The following is a 22,069-nucleotide window of genomic DNA, read 5'->3' as shown; positions in this document are numbered from 1 at the left end:
TCAGCAAGACTTTAAGACCATAAAATCTGGCTATAATCATTTTATTTCCACTTTAATACAGTGCCAGATCATCTTATGGCACAGTGGTGTCTCCATAAAAGCTTTTGGAGGTGAGGAATTTAGTACTTTTTAACATTGATATTTATAAGTTTGCACCAGCCTATATTGGGTATCTAATACCATCTTCACTTCACTAGAGTCTCTGCTTTAGTGTTGGTACTCAGGAGTAATAATAGATCATGACACTCCCAAATTTGTTGAGCACTGAATTGAATGTAGAATTTGCTGCCTTTTGTATCATAACTAAAAATTATTCAATTTTTTAAGGAATTGGAATTAAATAAGAAGATTAATGAAGAGATTACTCATATTCAAGAAGAAAAACAGGCAAGCAATCATAAGATATTTTGGAAGCCAGTAAATATTTTGAAAACCAGATACAATGTGGGAAATAATCAAATTAAGTTAAATAATAAATAAAATCATGTCTAGGTCAAGTCCTATACATAGTAAGCACTCAGTGTGTGTTGAATGGGTACACGTGTACCTTTTTTAACCAGCTCTCACATATACTCCCATTAAGAACAAAATCAGAGAAGAATAAGGGAGAGTTTATCAAAGGGTACAAACTTCCAGTTATAAAATGTGTAAGTTCTGAGGATTTAATGTACAGCATGACTTTAGTTAACATACTATATTATATACTTTAAAGTTACTTGGAGAGTAGATCTTAAATGTTCTCACCACACACAAGAAAACGGCAATTATGTGGTGACAGAGACGTTAACCTTACTGTAGTAATCATTTTGCAATGTATACTTGTATCAGATCATCACTTTGTACTACTTCAACTTACATAATGTTATGGGTCAATTATATCAAAGCTGGAGAAAATATTACATTAAGATATTTTATGAGTTAATAACAAAGAATAAACATAAGTCAGTTTTTTCCTGGATATTTTAGATCTGGCAGGTAATTATTGAAATGTATGTGTGCTTAGAGCATATGTTAACAGGATATTATACTCATTTGAATCTATATATAATATTTACAATTGTTTTATCTTTTTTTAAAAAAAGGTATGTGAAAGAAAACTTGTCCTGTTTCTTTTTTTCCTCTTCTGCTTTTCTTCCATTTGATTCTAAATACATACCGTGACATCCTAGCCCATTAGCAATATAATATTTTAGTAGTCATATATTTACTAGCTTGGGGGCAAACCAACAAAAGTTTTAGTTTTGAATTTTTTACATTTTTCAATAGTGTCTCAGAATCCATGGTCTATTTAAAAACTAATTATTTGAGGAACTCTTGGAAATGGTACTTTGTAAGAAATCATATAATATAAATTCTTTTAGATGTTAAATTAATAAAATGTGTCATTAATTTAATATATTCTTCATTATGAGGTGAAATTAAACTATAAAAATAAGAAACTAGAAAGTATATTTTAAAATCGAGTTTAGAAACATACCTACTGTCTTAAAATTTTTTAATCGATATACTTTTTTTTTAAAGGGTATCATCATTTCTTTCCAACATATGCAGCAGTTACTTCAGGAACAGACTCAAGCTAATACTGAACTGGAAGCAGAATTGAAGGGACTAAGAGAAAATAATCAGGTTTTATATGTGTGTGTGTGTGTAGTTTAAACTGTATTCCCATCTAACGAGTTTTACCTGTTTAGTTGCACTCATCTGTCCAACTTTATCTGAGATCACTTTGAATTTTAGGAGTAAGATATGGTTTCTTTCATCAACTTGGTATCAACGTGTAAAGTAATGACCATATTTTTTAAACATTGGCAGTCACTAGCGAAATGTTCAGTTGTATTAGGTGTTCAATTTAAATTTGTAACAGATTGAATGAGATTTTTTTTTTTTTCCGTCTCAGAATTATAGCCAAGACCAAAACTGAAATTGAAAGGTGTCAGGTATTGCCACATTCTAAGAGAACAATCAGCTCCCAGTAATTGGGGGGCAGATATCTCTTTACAAGAATATGATAGAACTGGCCCTGTTACCTCAACATCATCACCCCATCATCTTCTTTCTAGGACATGTAAGAAAATGACTTGGGAGAGGAAGAAGTTACTAGTGTTTTGAAAGTGAGCGTTCAATAAGAGAGGCTTTTCTCTTATATTCGTAGTGGAGGGACACGTATTTCCCCTCATGAAGCTAAGTGAAGGAGTCTACAAGAAAATCACTTGTAAAGATTGGGGTACGAAAAAGGGAGGGGGAGACTGCCAACTTGTTGCTTAGATGGATACTTGAGATGCTATAGAACAGAAACCTGAACATCCACTCTGGTGTTAACAGTAGAGTAAAATATGGTAAGTTCATGTGGAAGAACTTGACACATGAAGTTTGGAAGTGTATCAAGAACATGTGGTCTAATGCCCAGTTATAGTCAAGAAATTTCAAGGAGGAAAGTTTGTAGTAATCTGCGCCAGTGTATTATGCTTGGTCCAATACTATATGTACCTGGAAGGATGCAGAAGAGAGAACTTTGGTGGTTCCTTGGCATCCTAGGAAGGAACATGGAGGTTGGTGGAAGAGGGGGAACTTCCCTATGTTTTACTAAGCCAAGTGATGTCCAACTAAAGAAAAGGGACTAGGAACATGTTCCACAGGACCGGCCATCGGAAGGTATTCATGCCTCTCTAAAGAGATTCTTGGTAATAAAGGGTGACGCTGGACATTTTGCAAGAAAACTACAATCACCTCCTGTGTGAAGACTGCCATCACCAGAAGCCAGAGCCAGCTTCATGGTTATGTAACCAGTGCAGTTGCATACTCAGAGGGCCTTGTGCTTTAGGTTTTATGTCCTATGGGTCACTGTCTTGAAATTTTTGTTAATTTTTATCTTTAAATTATGTTTTATAAATTAAATCTAATGGGGAGGGTAAATTTAGTCTGATGATGCACTGGAGGCTTGGAGCCTCAGATCAGGGATTCTTCTGTCTCCCATTGCCTCCCAGGACCACTTCTTGGCTTCTGGCTCTTCCACCTTTTGGTGCCCTAGGCCCTGCCTGGCCTCATCTTTCCTGCTCCTGTCTCGCCATTGCTGTGATGACTGAGTCACATTAGTGGGGAGAGGCCAGTGTTCTGCTGTTGCTCTTTACCCTAGGTGAAAGCCTAGATATAGCAGAGAGTGTCTAAGCGGAGTGCATGGGCCCTGAAACATCCTCTGTCCCAGGTTGGCAATACTTTGGCACTTTAAGTAGGTGGCTACACTTAGGTGAGAGTCCTCATTCCAGAGACTGAGGTACATTTCTGCCTGGCAGTTGCAATCCATTGGGGGTTACTCATCTGCCATGAGTTGGGGCAGAGGGCCCACAGGATGGGGAAATTGACTTCCCCACTCCAGCCAGACACAGTACAGGAGTCCAGCCACTTGGAGGAGGTAGAACCCACTAGCCGGTAGATCGTAACTTGTGCTGAGTCATGTGGTGAGGCCTTTAGGCATCTGTGAAGATCTGCATTTGCCCTGTGAGTATCCCCCTGCCCAGGGGATCATGACATTAAATAGAAAATAAAAGCCCCATGACAGGTTGACTGGAAGAGATAGGGAGGAGGGAGTTACCGTGAAGAAAGGAAAAAGTTTTATTATTTAGTATCTTTAATAGTACTTTTTCCTGCCTTTTTCATTTTGCAATGGGCTTTGCAAATTATGGTGAGTCTATCACCATTGAATGAAACCAAACCTGACCTGAACAATGCAAGATTTATCTCACCATTAGTGTTCTATGACTAGTCACGTAGAGTTTCGCCTTCCTTATTTCTCTTGCCTGCTCCAGAACTATAGGAGTTAGACCTAGAAGAGGAAAAGGGAGCAGTCAGACCTCTCCCTCCTCTTAACTTCTTCAGCTTCTCCAATGAAAGACTAGTTAAAAGCATTTCTCTGAAAGTCCAGTTATAAGCAAGTATCCCCCCATCTCCTCTACCCACCCTACAGATGGCTAACTGTAACTATTTCTCTGATGTGTTGAACCTTTTCTCAAGAAACATAATTGACCCACATTCTTTATGAATAGCAGTTATCAGGATTGTCTCAATCCATTTAATGGAGTTGAAACAAATTTTTAATCTCTGAGCAAAATATCAGAGATTAGCTAGTCCAATCATTTCATGATGAACTAGAGATCTAGGAAATGTAAGCAATGTAGTTCAAGGCCTAATAATTAGTGGGAAAATAAGGAGGAAATCTTTGTCCTGATTCTATTCCAGTACTGTTTCTACATTACGTTGTTAATGTATTTTTCTTAGACTCGTGAGAGCTGCCACTTTTGTTAGATCAGTTATATGGAAACCACAACTTTTAAATTGCCTTTTATGAATGCTAAACCCAATGTTTATGTATTACTGAATTCTACAGGGCCTATGGTAGTCATAAATACATATAGTCATATCTCACTTTGAGTTAATGATGACTGTAACTGTGGTCCCAGGATATTTTAACTATGCTGCCAATATCTTAGGTAATCCAAATGCTTCTCTCTTTAACTAGCACCATTATTAGCTGAGCCTTTATAGTACATAGAGAAACTAGATTTTATATAGTAAAATTTCAAAGTATTGGCAAGAACAGGATAGAATCGTCAGCTTTTTATTGTGATAAGTAAGGTACATTAAAAAATAAACAATACCATCATCATTTTCATTTTATAAAAGAGAGCTTTTCCCCCCTTTTAATTCCTCCACCCCCACTCCCACCCCTGACCTATGGATGTTGCTGTTTCCCCTTAAGAACTGGATCTCTGAAGGTGAGGCGTCCCCTCCCACACGCTCGCGGTGTGCACCCGGGCCTGATGCACCCGGGGCCTGGCGTACCCAGAGTCTGGCGCACCTGGGGTATGGTCCATGGCTCCACCCGTGGCGCAAACCCAGGTCCTTCTGTGTATAAAGCAGACGTGCTAACCACTACACTATGGAACCACCCCTAAAAGAGAATATTTTAACATTAAAAGTATATTAAGGATATAATCTCAGGAAGAAATACGGTCCATTACAAAAAAAGACATTTCATGACCTTATATTGACATTTTTTTTGCCATGAAATTTTGTCATGAATCAGTACTTGTTTGCAGATATACACTATAACAAAATGTTAATGTAGAATTGTTGCTGAGGATTACACTGCCTAGATATCTCAAGTGTTTTCTCAAGGAGCATTCTAATTGCACTTGTACTACATACTAGTACTACCTGGACTACAGTTACTCTTCATCAGTGCTCTGCAATCATACTGTCATCTGCCTTCTCTTTTTAATAGTATAATTTTGAGCACAGAGAAGTAAAATTCTTATGACAGAGAATATTTTCTACTATGATTTAATTATAGTTTAGTCCAGATGTAAGTATAGTTATTCCTTTATAGTCATAGTATTAACATAATATTAACCAGAATAACTTACTTTGTTTTTGGTATATCAAAGTATTAAGATGGTTTCATTTTGACTTTCTACAATGTCCATTTTTTCAGAGAGGGTTTTTAGATTTGTTAATCCAGATGCCAGTAATACTCAATAATTTCCTGATAGAGTATAAATTCAACGAGAACAGTAACATTTTCACTAATATAGCATAAAAGCCTAGAAGAGTATCTGGTACATTGTAGGAGCTCATTAAATTTTATGAAACTAATGAACGATTAACAGTGAATAAATTCAGACTCTTTGTTAAGTTCAGCTATTGCCAAGTTAGGGCTTCTAGTTAAACCTATTCATTTGAACCCACACATTCACTTGTATTTCCTCTTGAAATTGCAATAAAATGGCATTACTAAGTCTACAAGGACAATAAAATAGAGGAAACAATAAAAAAGTTTTAAAAGTGAGAACCAGATGGAAAATTAGTAATTTACTTAGTATATGAGAGAAAGTAAAAATCCAAGTCAAGATGCAGAAATGGTCAAGAATCGTAGGCATTGTGTGCCTTTAGAAGTAGGGTGCACAACTGAAGCCAAAAACTGTAAGGTCTATGTAAGAAACTATCACACCTCCAGATTCTCTTCCCTACCCTGCACAAATAGGCACTGTCTGTCTCCTGCTTGGCAGAAGAAGATCAGAGGTTTACTTTGGAGAGTTTGAGAGATACCTGAGGTTAGGGAGTTTCAGTGGTGTGCTGGAGAGAGCTTGTACCTAGGAGAGCTAGTTCTTAGAGCTGTCGTCATTTTGTGAGCTGGTTGTTAAAACAGTGATAGCTTGAGATTGACCATGGTAGGAATATTTAACACTAATGAAATTGTCAAATGCTGCAAACAGGCTTTTTTATTTTTAGAGCCAATTTGCTCTACATACTTTAAAATGAGATAGATCTATATATGATATGGAAAGTAAGCAAGACATTGTTCTTTTTTTTTTTTAATAAAGCAGATTACAGAACAACATGGTATATATCATATGGTCTCATCTGTATTTTAAAAATGTATTCTATATACTTGTATGCTTATAGACAATTTCTGGAAGGACATACAAGAAACTGCTCCCTTCTGGGGAGGGAAATTGGAGAACTGATAGAGGAAAACTTTACCTTTTCTTTCTGCATCCTTTGTATGGCTTGAAATGTTTACTCGGAATGTATGTAGCTTTAATAATGATGAACAAATGAACTTAAAAATTCCAGATATATTAGACATGTAGGTAAAGTTCTTACTGTTTGTTTTTTTACAGAAGTTTACTTGAATTATCAGCAGACATTGAAGAAATCTAATATTAGTGACACTGATATATAACTTAAAAACCCATGTCTTAGAAAATACTTAGTAATGTTTTTACTCTTTAAGGATTTTTTTGAGGGGAGAGAGGTAGTGCAATGGTGGTTATATTATACTAATTTATGAATTAATAGTTAATATAGTAAATATTGATGCTCTACTAAAAAAGTTAATTTGAAATTAAAAATTAAAATTGTACTTAAGGGTTTTCTAGCCAGTTAATTTCTCAAATAAACAGATTCAGAAAAAATAGTTAAAAATTTTTAGTAGGGTTAGGCTGATTATGCTACATTTCATACTTTTAGTGCTGTACTTTATATTACTTTTTCAGTACATTAAAACTTATGCAGTGAAACTGAATAATGGCAATGTTTTTATACCGTTTTATAGCCATTTCTTTTTCATAACCTCCCCCTATTTCCTGTTAACTAAACTATAAGCACCTTTCTGTTAATTTATGAAAATTATTGTTGAGATAGCACATTATCACTGATCTGTATGGCACTTCCAGCATGTTAAAAGCAAAGGTCCAAGCAACATAAAACACATCAAAATTCATTAATGTGGTATTGATTATTTTTTGGATAATTAATTTTATTGCAGACCCTTGAAAGAGATAATGAGCTGCAAAGGGAGAAGGTGAAAGAAAATGAAGAAAAGTTCCTTAATCTCCAAAATGAGCATGAGAGAGCACTTGGAACTTGGAGAAAGCATGTAGGTTTATTAAATGTTAAAATATTAAAATATTTTAAGTGGTAGACATTTAAAATAACTATTAAATGTTAAGAAAATATTGCAAAAATAATGTAGGAATATAGTTAGACACATTTTATTCTTGCACTTTCATTTTCAAAAAGTGAATGCTTTTTTTAAATCTAAATTTAATTTTTTTAAATCTAAATTTCCTGTGATGCTTTCATGCATGAAAAACAACACATACATGTGTGTATGTATGTGTGTTGTGTATGTATATATACATATAAATTTGGATGACTTCCCATATGTGACAAAGAAAAATTACCTTTTCATAAAACCATTGATAGTATTTTAATAAATGAATAAAATAATTATATAGGTATTATCGTTAGCTGATCTATTTAGCCTTCCTCAGTTTTGTTGAGATGCAATAAACAATGCTATTCTCTTAAGCTTAATTTGTTTATTTAATATTAAATTTTAATTTTAGTGAAGTAGATAATAAGTGTAAAATGATGTAAATTAAAGTGTATAATGGTTCACTTTAAAGATTGAAGAACCCCAAAATTGATTATTCTATTTTAATATCTATTTTCATGGCCTTTTAATTTTTTTTTTTTTAAACACCTACAGCACCTGGTCTTCCTAGGTAGTTTCCCATCCAAGTACTAACCAGGCCCGACCCTGCTTAGCTTCTGAGATCAGACAAGATTGGGCATGTTCAGGGTGGCATGGCCATAGAAAGTCAATATTTATGAAATTATGAAAGCTGTATTTTGGGAGAGTAAGATTATATTTTAGACCATTATACTAATTACACTGTATTTTAATACTGTTGCAATATATTTTTATACCGATATACCATATATCCAAGTACCTACTTGATAACATCTTCAATAGGTGATTTTGTTTAATATAAATTGTTATATAAGTAACTCTTGATTTTTCAATTACTTTTAGGTAACATTCTCAATTTGTATTTTGGAGAGATCAAGTCTTCATTGATGAATTTGATATGCTTTACCCAAATCTCAAAATATTTTATAATTAATTGTATCAGAATACTAAAAGATCCTTAATAATTTTTATGCTAGTAAAGTTTATTACTAAGCACCAAGCATAGTAATATTCATTTTAGCTTCACTTAATCCACATTGCATCCCAACACTTCTTTCACATTTCTAACGTTTAAAAGATCATGGAAGGGGTATGGTCAGAATAAGGAAAAACTATAAAGTGAAAAGAGAATATAAACTTGAATATGCCAACCATGCCAAAAAATATTAGTTAAGCTAAGAAAATTAAACATTTATTTTTCTTGATGAGACTGCAACCATGCCCCTTCCTCAGGAAAATCAATCACATTAAGAAAGAAAAAAACATTCAGCTTCACTGGTGAGACCTGTCTATAAATTTGAATAAAACTGGTTTTGTCTTAGGATTTTTAGCTTCTCCAATTATTTTACTTAGATATGCTTTAGTACTAAACAGAAAATAGATAAATTTTTTGAAAGCTGCTTTGGTTCTCTTAAGAGTTTTCTTGAATGGGAGGTCAGGTCTACTCATTAATTGTATTTCTGTCTCTGTGTAGGTTTTTCACCATTCTTGATTGGATTGCTACTGAGATTGGGTCAAGATGGGTTAAAAAATAAATAAATAAAATGAGGATGTTCAGAAATTATTAACAGAATGGGGGGGTCACACAAGAAATTTAGTTTACAGCACTTGTTGAGCATCTATTAAGTGTGAGGCACTATTCTAGGTACTAGATTTTCAAATATGCCTAAAATACAAATAATAATAAAGAGCTCACACTTTCAAAGGGAGAGATAACTGAAATTAACCATAGTAGCACAGAGTGTTTTTAGTAGTTTTAACACATTACTGTGAAAGCACACAATCATGTCATTTAGCTAGGTTGGAGAAAGTTTTAGGAAAAAGATGACAGAATTTGGCCTTGAAAGATAAACAAGTTTCACCAGGCCATAGATGCCAATTTCTTACACTTCTCATTTCATCCTGTTGGCATTCCATTTAAGAAAGGGAACAATCATGGAAGCAGGCTGTATTTTCAAGGATGATAAATAGTTTGATCTGGAATGTGACATTGGAAAATTGGTTGAAGTTGCCTTCTGAAGGGTCCCTTTCTAAGGAAGTTGAATTTTATAAGTAATGGGAAGCCGCTGATAATTTTAAAGCAGAGAAGTGACATAGTCAGATCTGCATTTTAGAAAAGTAAGCCTGCATCAGTATGGAGGATGGTTTTATGGGAGACTAGTAAGAAGAATATTGCAAATCTAACTGTGAGCCTATGAGGGTGTGAATTTGAGCAATAGTGAGAAAAGAGAAGAGGGGTGGAATTGGGAGTTAGTAAAATTTTATATATAATGAGTTTTAGAAGGGGAAAGGAGTCAAATATGTCTGAGATAAGTATAACTAATGTCATTGACTGATAAAGGAAATATTACAGGAGAAGCAGATTTGGTGGAAGAAAATAATGAATTGGGAACTGCTCAATTTATGGTGCCTGCAGGACACCTAGCTTGAAATACATTCCATGCATTTGAAAATGTGAACTTAGGAGAGAGGTTGGGAGATGAGATATACATTTAAGACTTATTAGCATAAAGATGGAAATCGAAGGTATAGATATTATAAGATCATCTATGGAAAAAGTGGAGGTCTTGAAGAGAAAGCTAAGAAGAAAGCCTTGAGGAATGTCAATATCATTTTTTGCGTGTGCGCACCTGCGTGTATGTGCTACAGAGCTGTTAAATGGTATAAAACTTGGAAAAAATCCTTTTACTAATTTGCAAGTGGTAGCTGACAAAAAATCAGAACAATTAAGTAGGTTATTAAGGAGCGATGGGAGGTTAGAGTTTGCAAGTTAGCAATTGTGGACTTGGCAGAAGGGAAGAGATCACTGCAGGAGCTGGGCACAAAGGAGAGGATGGGATAAGGACACATGCAGAGTTGAATCTATTACCTTGAAAAGATAGATTGAAAGGTGGTTAAAATTAGAGAAAATGAAGGGAGTGTAATAGGTGAGCTCATATCTGTTAGCCTGTACAACAGGGTTCCTAACCCTGGCTGCAGACTGGGTACTGGTCTCTGGCCTATTAGAGACTGGGCGGCACAGCAGGCGAGCAGTGGGTGAGTGAACGAAGCTTCATCTATATTTGCAGTCACTCCCCAGCGCTAGCATCATTGCCTCAGCTCCACCTCAGGTCACCAGGCATTCGATTCTTATAGGAGCACTGGTCCTTGGTGCCAAAAAGGTTGAGGACCACTGCTCTTCAAGGAATAGAATATGCATTTATAGAATTTTTGGTAGTTAAAAAATTGTTCAAGAGAAACTTTTATAATCTTTCACGACAAAAATGTATCTCCTCAGTGGAACTTACTTTATTTCATATCTTAGGTCCTCATGAGAGTACTCCAAGAAAAAGATTATGAAATTTTATAGCCAATGAAAGTCCAGTTTATAGGTGTAAATATTAGGCTGAAGAATCAGTTTCTATTGTACTACTTAGTGTTCATCGGTACACTTCATCTAGATAAGTTAAAATCTGTATATCTAATACAACAAGAAAATAAAAATTTAGAAAAGCAGTGAAGGTATAACTTACAGAATTTTTATAGTTAAAAATAATTTTCATTTGTAACAGGTGATTTAATGTAATAGTTAAGAACATAGCCCATAGATTTAGTTTTGCATTCGATAACCACTTTGTATCCACCTGATCTTGGTCAAGTTACTAAATGTCTGTGAGCCTCACATTTCTTACCTGTAAACTGGGGACTGAATATACTTTATAGGATGTTTGAGTATGAAATTAAGTACTCAGCACAGTTCAACAAATGGTACCTCTTAATATCAGTAATTACTTTAAGATCGTTTTCATTTTTTACTGTCTCCCAAATGTGTTTTCATATAAGACACATATATGTACTCATTTTGATTATATTTTCTATTAGGTTGAAGAACTTACTGGAGAAATTCATGAAATTAAAAATGAGTTATCATCACTTAAAGAAACTCATATCAAGTTACAAGAACATTACAATGAATTATGTGATCAGAAAAAGTTTGAGGAAGACAAAAAGTTACAGGTAAAATTTAAGTATGTTGGGGGTACAATCTGCTAAAGAAATTGGGACAAGGTCCCCTTTAAGCTTCACATCCTCATCAACATGTTTTTGTTGACTTTTTGGTAATAGCCATTCTGACTAGTGTGAGATGATATTTGATTTGCATTTCCCTGATTACAACTTTTCATGTCTGTTTACCATCTGTATGTATGTTCACTGTGGAGAAATGTCTCTTCGTGGCTTCTGCCCATTTTTTGATCAGGTTTATTTTTTTATTGTTGAGTTGCATGAATTCCTTATATATTTTGGATATTAACCCTTATTAGATATATCATTTGCTAATGTATTGTAGGATGTCTTTTTGTTTTGTTAATATTTTCCTATAGCTTTTTAGTTTTAGTCCCATTTGTTTATTTTTGCTAGTTTACTACCTATCTTTTCTTCTAGGAGTTTTATGGTTTCAGGTCTTACATTTAAGTCTTTAATCAGTCAGCTCATGTTAATCACTTTGTCTAAAACCCTTGACTTACTGTCTTCCTGGTAACGTTTGAGCTCCTTAGCACCCTATATTCGGCCCTTGATGACCTGGGCCTAGCTGATCTCAAGTCTTATTTCTCATTATTCTTCTAGCATCTAGCTCTAGCTGAAGTAAACCACAAGTAGTTTCATGAAAAGACTAATTTTGCTTGCTTTTAAGCACCTGCATGTGCCATTTGTCCTCCTTGGAGTGCCTGCTTATCCCCATTAAAGTTGCCTGTTATTTCTTTTCCTGTCTTCCCCACTGGACTGTAAGTTTTTGAGGTTAGGGACTGTATTTTTTTGTTCATTACTGAGCTTAAAGCCTAGTGCAGTGCTTCCATGGAATATGTGCTCAATACACAGGGGGAATAAATGGATGTTGAACTGGTTAACTATTTTAAAGATACACAAAAATACTAAACATTCAAAACAATTTGCCTGCCATGACTACGTTGCTTTTAATAAAGGAGTGGTTATTACATATGTATAGTATTATGTAATAATGTGGAATGCGTGTTTGAAAATATCTAAAGATCTCTATTTTGTTTAAATATGATATACAAAATGAATTTAAAGTGATCTTGTTACAAAATATCATTTGCCTTTCAAATAGAAATTGTTGAATGGTTGAATGGAAACAAGATTCCACTTTTATCAGCAAAATTTGTGTAAATGTTTTATACTTTTTAATGTTTTTATTTTAGAATAGAATCTTTTCTATTTTACATTAGAATCTTCCAGAAGTAGATACTGAAAACAGTGAGATGTTAATGGGAAAATTACAAAACAGCATCATCATACAGAAATGTAATTCTGGGGAAGAAATAAGAGAAGAAAGTACTGGGAGTTTTTGTTTAGCAACTGAGTACAGAGAACAGGAGGAAAAGAAAGAAGGCCCGCTTACAGAAGAAATCATTATAGAAGGTAACCTAAGATTATATTAGTATTTTCTAATTTGTATATTGAGATATTTAAGGGAATAGCAGCTACAGTTGAAGTGTAGTTTGAGAAACACTTTTTAATTTGAATATATCTTTTAAAAAGCAGGCTTCTTTTGAGCTATTCTTTATAGTCACTATTTTTCCAAAAAGAAATACATTTCTGCCTTCCCTTCTCATCATTTATGCCTTTGCTTTTCACAGTCTGGTTTCTGCCTTCACTGCTTTGCTGCGAATGTTCTATGGGCTACCGATAATAAACCGAGGGCACGATTCTTAGTTCAGATGACCTTTCTGTAACTGTTGAAACAATTTACTAATTTGTCCATCTTGAAAGAGTTGTTCAAAGGCAGTACTGATTGTTTGAAGGTGTTCAAACCTGGACTGAACAACCACTTGGTGGAGATGTTGTAGAGAGAATGAATGATTGGACTAAAAAAAGCCTCGCAAGCCCTGAACTTTGTATTGTATATTATTATAACCATACCGAAACTTTGAAATCTATGGTTGGAACCCAGATAAATAAAATTAATGTCTTAAGTAGATATTCTATACAGTTGTCCAAAGTATTCCAAAATTCAAAAATATCTACAGGGTAGTGAATAAAAAAGTGATAATTGTTAGTCTTGAAGAAATCAGCTAGTAATTTCTGGATCTAAGTAGTAATAAAAATTAAGAATATGTTAGGATAAATTGATTTTTTTCAGCTATGTGTTTATATGGAATTGTGCTATTATGCCCAAAGGGAAACACTAGAGAAATAAAAACCATTTTGTAATACCCTCAACCTATCTCCCGTTTTAAACCAAAAACTATGTTTGCTTTTATGAAATAAACATTTAATATGGGTAGAGCCAAATATTTTAGTATGGTAAATATATGCTTATGAAAAAGGGAACTCAGTATTTAGGTAAAATTAGTGTCATTATGTTTGTGTAATAATTGGCCAATGAAATGTTTAAGGTTAAATGTTTTTCTAAAAATAAGGTGATACAAATGTCTTATAAAAGCAGGCTTTAGTGTAAATAAAAGTTTACTGTGTTCTCATGACAGATTTACAGCTTTTTGAAAAAATATCAAAGAATAAAATTGATACTACTGTACCTCAGGATGGAAATCAAAGTGAAATCTCCCTAAGCAAAACCCTCTGCATAGAAGAATTAATTAGTCAAGGGCAAACCTCGAGTCCTCCTGACTTTAGAAAAGCAGTTACTACAGAAATAAAAGACACGGTGGGCTTGGAAAAAGACAATGGATGTACAGAATTTAAATCAAAGAATTCTATTTTAGTAGCAGATATGTCAAGAGAAACAGAGAAGATACACCTAGAAATAACTAAAGGATTAGGTCCTCACTTTGCAGATGTACATCTGGAGATTGAAAATAACAGAACATTATTTAACAGTGTCTTAAATGAGATGGCTCACAATAAAAATCATATAAAAGATACCTCTAAAAACGAACCATTCAAACAATTCACATTGCTTCCAGGGACTCAAGAAAATGCCACAGAGAAGGAAATTACAAATAGTGACCAAACCAAAGCAGATTTGGATTCATCTCCAGATGTAAAAAAGAATCCTGTTCAGTGTCAAAAATATAATTTACATGATTCTAGTAATGTTATCTTGGATGACAAACAATGTAAAATAAAACAAATACAACTGTTAAATAAAAATAGTGAGTACAGCACATTGCCATTTGAACAAATTTCAGATGTTCAGCAAGTCTGTAATGCTGCTTCAGAGAAACCTGAACTAAACAGTCCCTGTGACACAGCAATCAGCCATCCTATTTCATCTGCGGTTTTCAGTGATAATTTGGAAGTACTTCTTAAGAATTCAGATAAAAATGTTAGTATTATGCCTATGATGGTGAAACCCAATTCAAGCCCTGAGAAAAGAGCCATATGTAAAAATCTAGATGATACACAAGAGAGTCAATTTAAGAATTGTTTGGGATATTTAGAAAACATTGTGAACATTTCCTATCTTCAGGTCAACAATGAGAATATACATGCTTCACGAGCCAAAGATATGAAAACTGCTGTTCATACAAAAACTTCCACCAAAATACAGTTTTCCAATAGAGAGAGTCAGATTGATGAGAATCAGATAACTGAAGCCACAAGAAATGATCGCTTCCTTTTTGTGGATATTAATGAAAGACAGCATACATCGTTAAATAATACAGAGAAAACAGAATCATTAAATGACATCATTTCAGGAAAAATTTACAGTGAAGGACAGCTGGAAGAATCATGTTCATTTCACATAAAGCCATCTGGAGATTTAGTAAACAGAAATGGAAGGTCAGCCTTTGATCTTTCAACTTCAGATAAAAAAACTGAGAAAACTCCAGTATATGTGAGTGTTTTAGACCCCAGTCCTTGGTCAAAAGTAAATCAAACTGAAAGTCAAACAGTGAGCACTTCACCTTGTAGCATTCCTTTGTTGCTGAAGGAGAGTCCAGTAGGTCCATCAGAAAACAAGAGCATTTCAGTGACACTCTGTAAAAGTGTTGGTGTGGATGATGTCAGGACGGATACTGGACCAGGTAAGAAAACAAAGTTTGTGTTTCCTTAAAATTTCTTAGTATTCTTGGGAAAAATTCTCCAGATTGTGTTTAAGATGAAAACATTAGTATTTTTTTTTTTTTGTCTAAAATACTCCATTATATATATGTAAAAGTAGGAAAGATTTTAATGGGAGTGGATTTTCAGTCGCATCTGAACTAGTATTCTCAACATATACTGAGGTACAATTGCGTTTTGGAAATTTTTAGAAATATCAAAGAACTGAAAATAACAAAAACAACCATAGTTTGGGGTGATTACTTTTAAATTTTTAACTTGGGAGATAACAATGAACAACAGTTTAAATATAATCATGAGGAAAATTTGTTCTGCCACAGCAGTCTCACAGATAAAATTAAGTTGTTAAAGACATCTTAGATTTCCAGAGTCTTTGCCTGTTTAACCCATTAAATGTGCATTTAGACCCATTAAAGAAATGCAGATTATAAAGAAAGCTTTGCATGGCCCTCAGACATAACAGGCTTCTTTAAGAAAGAAAAGAAAAAACTGGGAAAAGCAAAATAAGTATATCTTGTTTAGCAACATGGAGATGTAGGGAAAAATAGGAAACACTTAAACCTCATTCCACAAACTCTAATTTTCTTAATATATATAATAAAATGTATTAACTTCAGATTCCATTAATTTTGTCTATCAGATGCTGTGGTTAGTCAGGTGCTGTTAGTCAAAGGGCTGGTCTAATGTTTACCTTTTTCTCACAGGTCCTTTCTTCCAAATCAAATCTCAACAAATATTAAGGATGGAAGGGGAGATGTCTGAAATTCTACAGAAATTCAACTTATATTCAATTCTTATAAAAGATACTCATAAATGTCTTTTAGCCTTCAAAGTAGACATGTTTCTCTGTTATTTTTCTGTTTATTAAAGCTTAGTGACTTCCTAATGGGCAACCCTTTGTTAGGCTTCTTCCTATGGCTAGTTTCTTTAAATATAAATCTTTTAGTTGGTTCAGACTTTTCTCATTAATCTGAATTGGTAAGATGTTCACTATACAATTGTTACATGTGTGGGCAGTATAGTAACCAGAGTAAGAATAACATTTTTTGTTATTTTGTTTTAGAAGGTCTGTATTTCATTCATTTTAATGTGAAATCAGGTTTTACAAAGCAGTGATAACATTTTGTTTTCTGAAATGAAATGCCTAATGTAAGCAAAGTCTATGAAAACTATAAAATGTTCAAGTAAAAAAAATAGAAATTTACTTTTTAAATACGAAAGCATAAAATCAGAGAAAAACAAGCTCAGTCACTAAAATGAGTGCCTGGAGGATAAAATTCAGTTCTTGCCATTTCCTCTTTGTCAACCAGATACTACCAGCATTAACAAAGTTGCTGACACTTTGAATAACTCGACTATCCATCCAGATCCCAAGGGACAGCCCAGTGAAGAGAGGAATGCAATTGCAGAGACTTTTTATGATTCTTCTTTTCCCACAGAACATGTAAGTCAATTAAAAATATTGCCAAGCAGACCTTAGTGAGCTAATTCTACAGATATGTGTAGAACTGTATGCATCTGGATGCTTTAAGACCTAACTGATCTCCAAAATAATATCAAGAGGGCAACATGGCACCATTTTTCACAATTAAGGTTGATGGAAAACAGCAGGAAAAAGTCACAGTGTATAAATCAAATAGATATAATCCAGCCTGTTTTGGGAAGGAGAGTGTGAGGTAGTGTATTATATACTTCTATTCTTTAAGTCACCTAAATTTAAGAACACTGGCATTTGAGCATTTATTTAAACAAAAACCTCAGTAATTTGAGGACTTAACATTTTAATAAAAGAAATGCCATAAATAATTAGTTAAATTCAGTTATTTTTAATCGTGTTTAAGGTAATTTACATTTTGAGAAGCCGATTACTGCAAAGGAAATATATCTATTTTAAATTATTTCAGTTAGAACACAGTATGTGAAAGGATCAAGTATCCCTAAAAATATGATATCAAGTATGGATACAAATATTAAGCAAAGTATTTATACAGATTATATAGCTCTAGAAGTCCATTTGACATATGAAAAGCAACTAACTACCGCTGATAGGTTTTGCAGTAAAATTTATAAGTTTTTATCTTAGTGTGCAAAACTTTAGTGCAAAAAGTGTGTTGTTCAAAGTCTAAAAAACAATTATAGGTATAACTACTAAGTTACCTATAAAGGTTAGGAAAGGTTATTTTAAAAAATTGCATAGTGACATTTTAAATTTTGAATCTTACCAATTTAGATTTTAAATTCTAGAGCACATTAAACAACTCTTTCATACATATAAAATGAAAATTATATTACAAACATAACATGTAGCACATATGTGTAACATATAGTATAAGCCTTAACATATAACAGCTTTTAGCAACATATTTAATTTTCCTTTTTAAATATGAGAAACCTCCAGTAGATAGTCTAACTCTTCTTTGGGGGAGTTGAAACATTAGATTCCAATTTTTTCACCTTTTCATAATCGCCCTGCCCTCAGCAAGATAGTTTCAGCTTGATGTGTAGAAGTGTGTATCTTTAAAATATGGTAACTAAAGCCAAGTTAATCTGGCAATGGGAAATCCTTGGCCAATTGGATAAGTCATAGAATCAAAACAAAAAGGAAGTGTAAGTATCAAAGCTAGGCACCAACTTCTAATTGAATCACTTAACACTTACTGATTGCCCTATTTTCAGTTTCGAGGGCATGAAAATTTCATGCCTCCCTTTCAAGCCCAATAAATTTGTCTAATTCCTAATGCTTTTCTTGCAATTAATATTTTTAAGAATTAAAACTTTTTCAAAGAAATATTCCCACAATGGCCCTGTAATGTACATCTATTTTAGAGGAAGCAGTGACACAAATGTGAAGTAACTTTCCAAAGTATTAAGATACAATCTAATGGACTTAGACTAGGCATCTTGGTTCTTAGTCAAATACTATCTACTTTCTCAACTTTTGTGGTTTTTTTTTTCTCAAAATACTACTGCACATAAACTTGGCTCAGTTAGTACAGACATATTCTAGATGCTTATTACTATGTGTCAAGCACTACTAAGCTCCCTTGTCCCACCTGAAGCTTGATTACCAAGTGACATCTAATGTGGGACAAATTTAAAAGCAGATGTTATTTTGCCTAGTCTACTAAAAATGCTATTATCCCTGCATTAAAACAGATTTTGTCTATGAAGCCGTTTACTTGCTCCTTAGTATTCTACACTTTTCTAAATCAGGGGCTGTCAAACAGCTAGTGAGCCCAGTGCAGCCCACTGCCTCATTTTAGTAAGTACAATTCATTAGAGCACAGCCTCACCCATTTCTTTACCTACGACTACTTTTGTATTGCAGTGACAGAGGATAAAGCTGTGAGGAAGGCCACTTGGCCCACAGAGCCAAAGATATTTACTTCTTGCTCTTTACAGAAAAAGTTTCCCAACCTTTGTTTGAAATGAAGACAAATGAATTTTAGGAAGACTTATAACCAGAAAGGGAATAGAAGTTCTTTATATTTTTCCAACATATTTTTATGCATACTCTCCACACCAAACCTGTTAAATTTCAGGCTAATCCACCTTTTCTCTGTATATTCGGAACTTAAATGGGTGGGGTTTTTTTGTTTTGTTTTGTTTTGATTGGAGAGGATTAAATAGGTCAGTTGCCTGCTGGTCTTGATCATGCCCAGGAATAAAGTGGGGAGGGGCTTGAGTAAGCAGAGAAAGCCACTTATTTTACACACTCAATTTAAGTTAAAATTTTCAATATAACCCCAGGGCTAGTACCAGGCTGGGGTAAATTTTCGGCCAAAAAAGATCTTTTGAGTCAGACAGAAAGAAGAGGTTAGGAGATAAGTGATCTTTAAAAGGAGATAGTAAAGGAAGGAGCAGATGCGGGGCAACTTACCTAAAATATTACTGCTGTGTGCTGCAAAACCTCAGTTAAGCTAAGTAGGATAAGTTTCATTAAATATAAAACTTTAATCTACATACATCTCGTTTATCTCTACAGCCAGTCCCTGTTTCTCTCATGTAGGTAGTTATGGGGAAAGAAACTAAAGTTAAATGGATAAATGTCTCCTTTTCCATTATCAAGATAAAAAGTCAAAGAATCAATATTTTGGAAAATGAGATAATTTGTACTTATGTCACATGCACCAAAATACATCAAGCATTTTGCTGGCAAAACAGGGCCATTAAGTATACAGATCACTAGTCATTTAACTTCAAAATCAGTAGCAACCTAGATTTAGATTTGATACATTTCTCCGTATCAGTACTGCATGGGTGACTTGTACATTCATTTTTGCCCTGTTACATTAAGTATATCGAACACACTTATATGCTAGACATTATCAGAAAAATACATTTATGCATTTTTATTAAAATAATTAGCACTTTCTAACTAAAATGAGCTGAGAAAATGGAGGTCCACAAAAGTTAAATGACTTGTCTAAATCCTCTTGACCGTCTTATTCTGATACTTGTTTTCATGTGATTGTATAAGAACATACACAGTCAGACTCACATGAACACACACCATCCCAAGGATCAGAGAGGCTAGGACTTTGAGGGGACTGGTGGCCTACTATGGAATTCTCAGGAGCCAAAAAGAGCAATCCAAAAGGGGCAGCAATCTTTATGGAACTGAGATCAAATGTGAATATTTAATATCATTTAAAAATTATTACTATATAGTCTCTTTGAAAACAATGTAACCAATAAGCCACTTTTATCAAATTGGGAGATTGTAATGTAAGGCAATATTCAAAAAGCATCACAATGATTTTTGAACAAATGGCATTCATCATAGCCTAATAAACATTTTCTAACAACGTATATGACAATATATTAAAAATATGGAACATGGAATATAATGGAGCCATGCTCTTAAAGGCTTTTAATAATAGAGGGAAATACTAAAAATATTTTTAACACAGCGTACAAAATGATGTGATTCAGATTTTCAAAAAGTATGTACAGAAGAGACCAACATATTTACTTCAAAATGTTTAATGGTAGCTGGAGTCTTGGATAATTTTAATGTCATTCTTATCCTGTTCTGTATTTCTAAAATATAATATTCTCTGTAATAGATTTTATCTGATAATCTGAGACTATCAAAGACTTTTTAAAGGAAATTATTTGATAGGGATAAATTGAAAGAAATATTCAGTGAGGAGATAAATGATCACATATCCATAAAAGGTCTGGAGCTACTCACAATTATGAGAAATTTTAATGACGAAGGGCAAAACCAAGATATAAAATTCTGTAGAATGATCAAAGATGCTTAAAATAAAAAAAAGACTAGCAGCAAATAGTACCAAAATGTTGACAGGTCTCTCTGGATAGTGGATTACTAGTGATGCCTACTTTATACTTTTTGCTTTCTAAATTTCCAGTAATATTTTATCATCAGAAAAAAAAAATGAAAACCATTTTAAACACAGCTTATAAGTATGACCCAATGCAGTGCCTTGGAAACATGCCAACTTGCAAATACTCCATTGTTCTTTCCTGTTTCTCCAACAGTGATATTCTGAAGCATGAGGAAATATGGAGTAAAAGGTAGTTTTATATGGCAGTTAACATTTTAAATTTTCCCCTGGCTTTGATAGAAGATACAAAACACAGACACATTTGGAAGGGAAGGGAGTAAAAGACAAAACAGATTTTTATCTGCATGTTTTAAATATTCTTTCTTTCAATGTAAGCTCAAGACCTTCCAGAAAATGTTTGTGGTATTCCTAGAATAGATTAGGCATCTTGAAAAGCTACTACATAAAACTACAAATTTACATTTTAGTTTTTTTGATGCCAAAATTACTAAGGTAGGTGTTGGAAATTAGGTAAGAGAATGGTGGCTTCATGACATACTCATAACTGCAGAAGGTTGAGGATCTTCTTCAAACTCTTTCGTTGATGAATGTTTTTAGAAAATTTCACAGTGGTAAAACAAGTTTGGTCTTTCCTAGATGAAAACAAAGTCTCAGAGAGCCAATCTACTACAAAGTGATTTTCAGGCAATGAAGATTAAAGATACCGATTTAACTGTGTCTTTTACTTGTGAAGATGACTGGCAGAGCTTGATAACAAATCAAATAAACAAAATCGAAAAATTCCTAACCTCAGAAAATGACAACCAACCTAAAAAAAGGAAAGCGGAAGAGATGTTGGATTAGGGATTAAAATAATGCTTCAGTGAACTGAAATATTGATGTGGTTTGGAGTAGAGCAAAATGACATATCTAAAAGCTTTACAGATATACTCACTTTTCCAACTTTTTCTGATGTGATATTACCATGTTTTTGCTCAGCAAATGCTTCACGTAAGGTAGCTAAGATTGCAGTTTGCTGATAGCAATTCCCCTTAAATTTCTTTTTTCCATATATTTCATCAAAGTTCTTGTTGCACCTTCAAAACCCTTACAGAACACAGCTTATGTATTACACAAGACACAAGTAACCCTTTGTAATTTATTACTTTGTATCCTCTGAAGATTGTGATTTCTTTTAAATTTCTTTTAAATGTGA

The 22,069-nt window shown here is 33.7% G+C and overlaps 1 protein-coding gene and 1 pseudogene across 3 annotated transcripts in view; one reads left to right on the top strand and one right to left on the bottom strand.

Moving 5' to 3' along the window:
• CCDC73 (coiled-coil domain containing 73) overlaps positions 1-21,749 on the top strand; it is a 220,122-nt gene extending 198,373 nt beyond the window's left edge. For 2 of the 3 annotated variants that reach the window (XM_016147087.2, XM_016147089.2), the window contains 7 exons: positions 328-387; positions 1,522-1,626; positions 7,325-7,435; positions 11,396-11,530; positions 12,760-12,952; positions 14,020-15,522; positions 16,870-17,324. In XM_016147087.2, coding sequence (XP_016002573.2) covers positions 328-387; positions 1,522-1,626; positions 7,325-7,435; positions 11,396-11,530; positions 12,760-12,952; positions 14,020-15,522; positions 16,870-17,039 — 2,277 coding nt within the window. In that variant the 3' untranslated portion in view covers positions 17,040-17,324. Of the gene's footprint in view, positions 1-327; positions 388-1,521; positions 1,627-7,324; positions 7,436-11,395; positions 11,531-12,759; positions 12,953-14,019; positions 15,523-16,869; positions 17,325-21,510 lie in introns of those variants that run through there. The other variant, XM_036221505.1, reaches the window with a different exon arrangement.
• Positions 8,042-8,160, bottom strand: LOC118603547 (annotated as a pseudogene).
• Positions 21,750-22,069: the final 320 nt, after the last annotated feature.

Source organism: Rousettus aegyptiacus, unplaced genomic scaffold (genome assembly GCF_014176215.1).
Source record: "Rousettus aegyptiacus isolate mRouAeg1 unplaced genomic scaffold, mRouAeg1.p scaffold_m13_p_5, whole genome shotgun sequence".
Classification (NCBI taxonomy): domain Eukaryota; kingdom Metazoa; phylum Chordata; class Mammalia; order Chiroptera; family Pteropodidae; genus Rousettus; species Rousettus aegyptiacus.
Note: the sequence above shows the minus strand (reverse complement) of the source record. Positions and strands in the feature narration are given on the sequence as shown.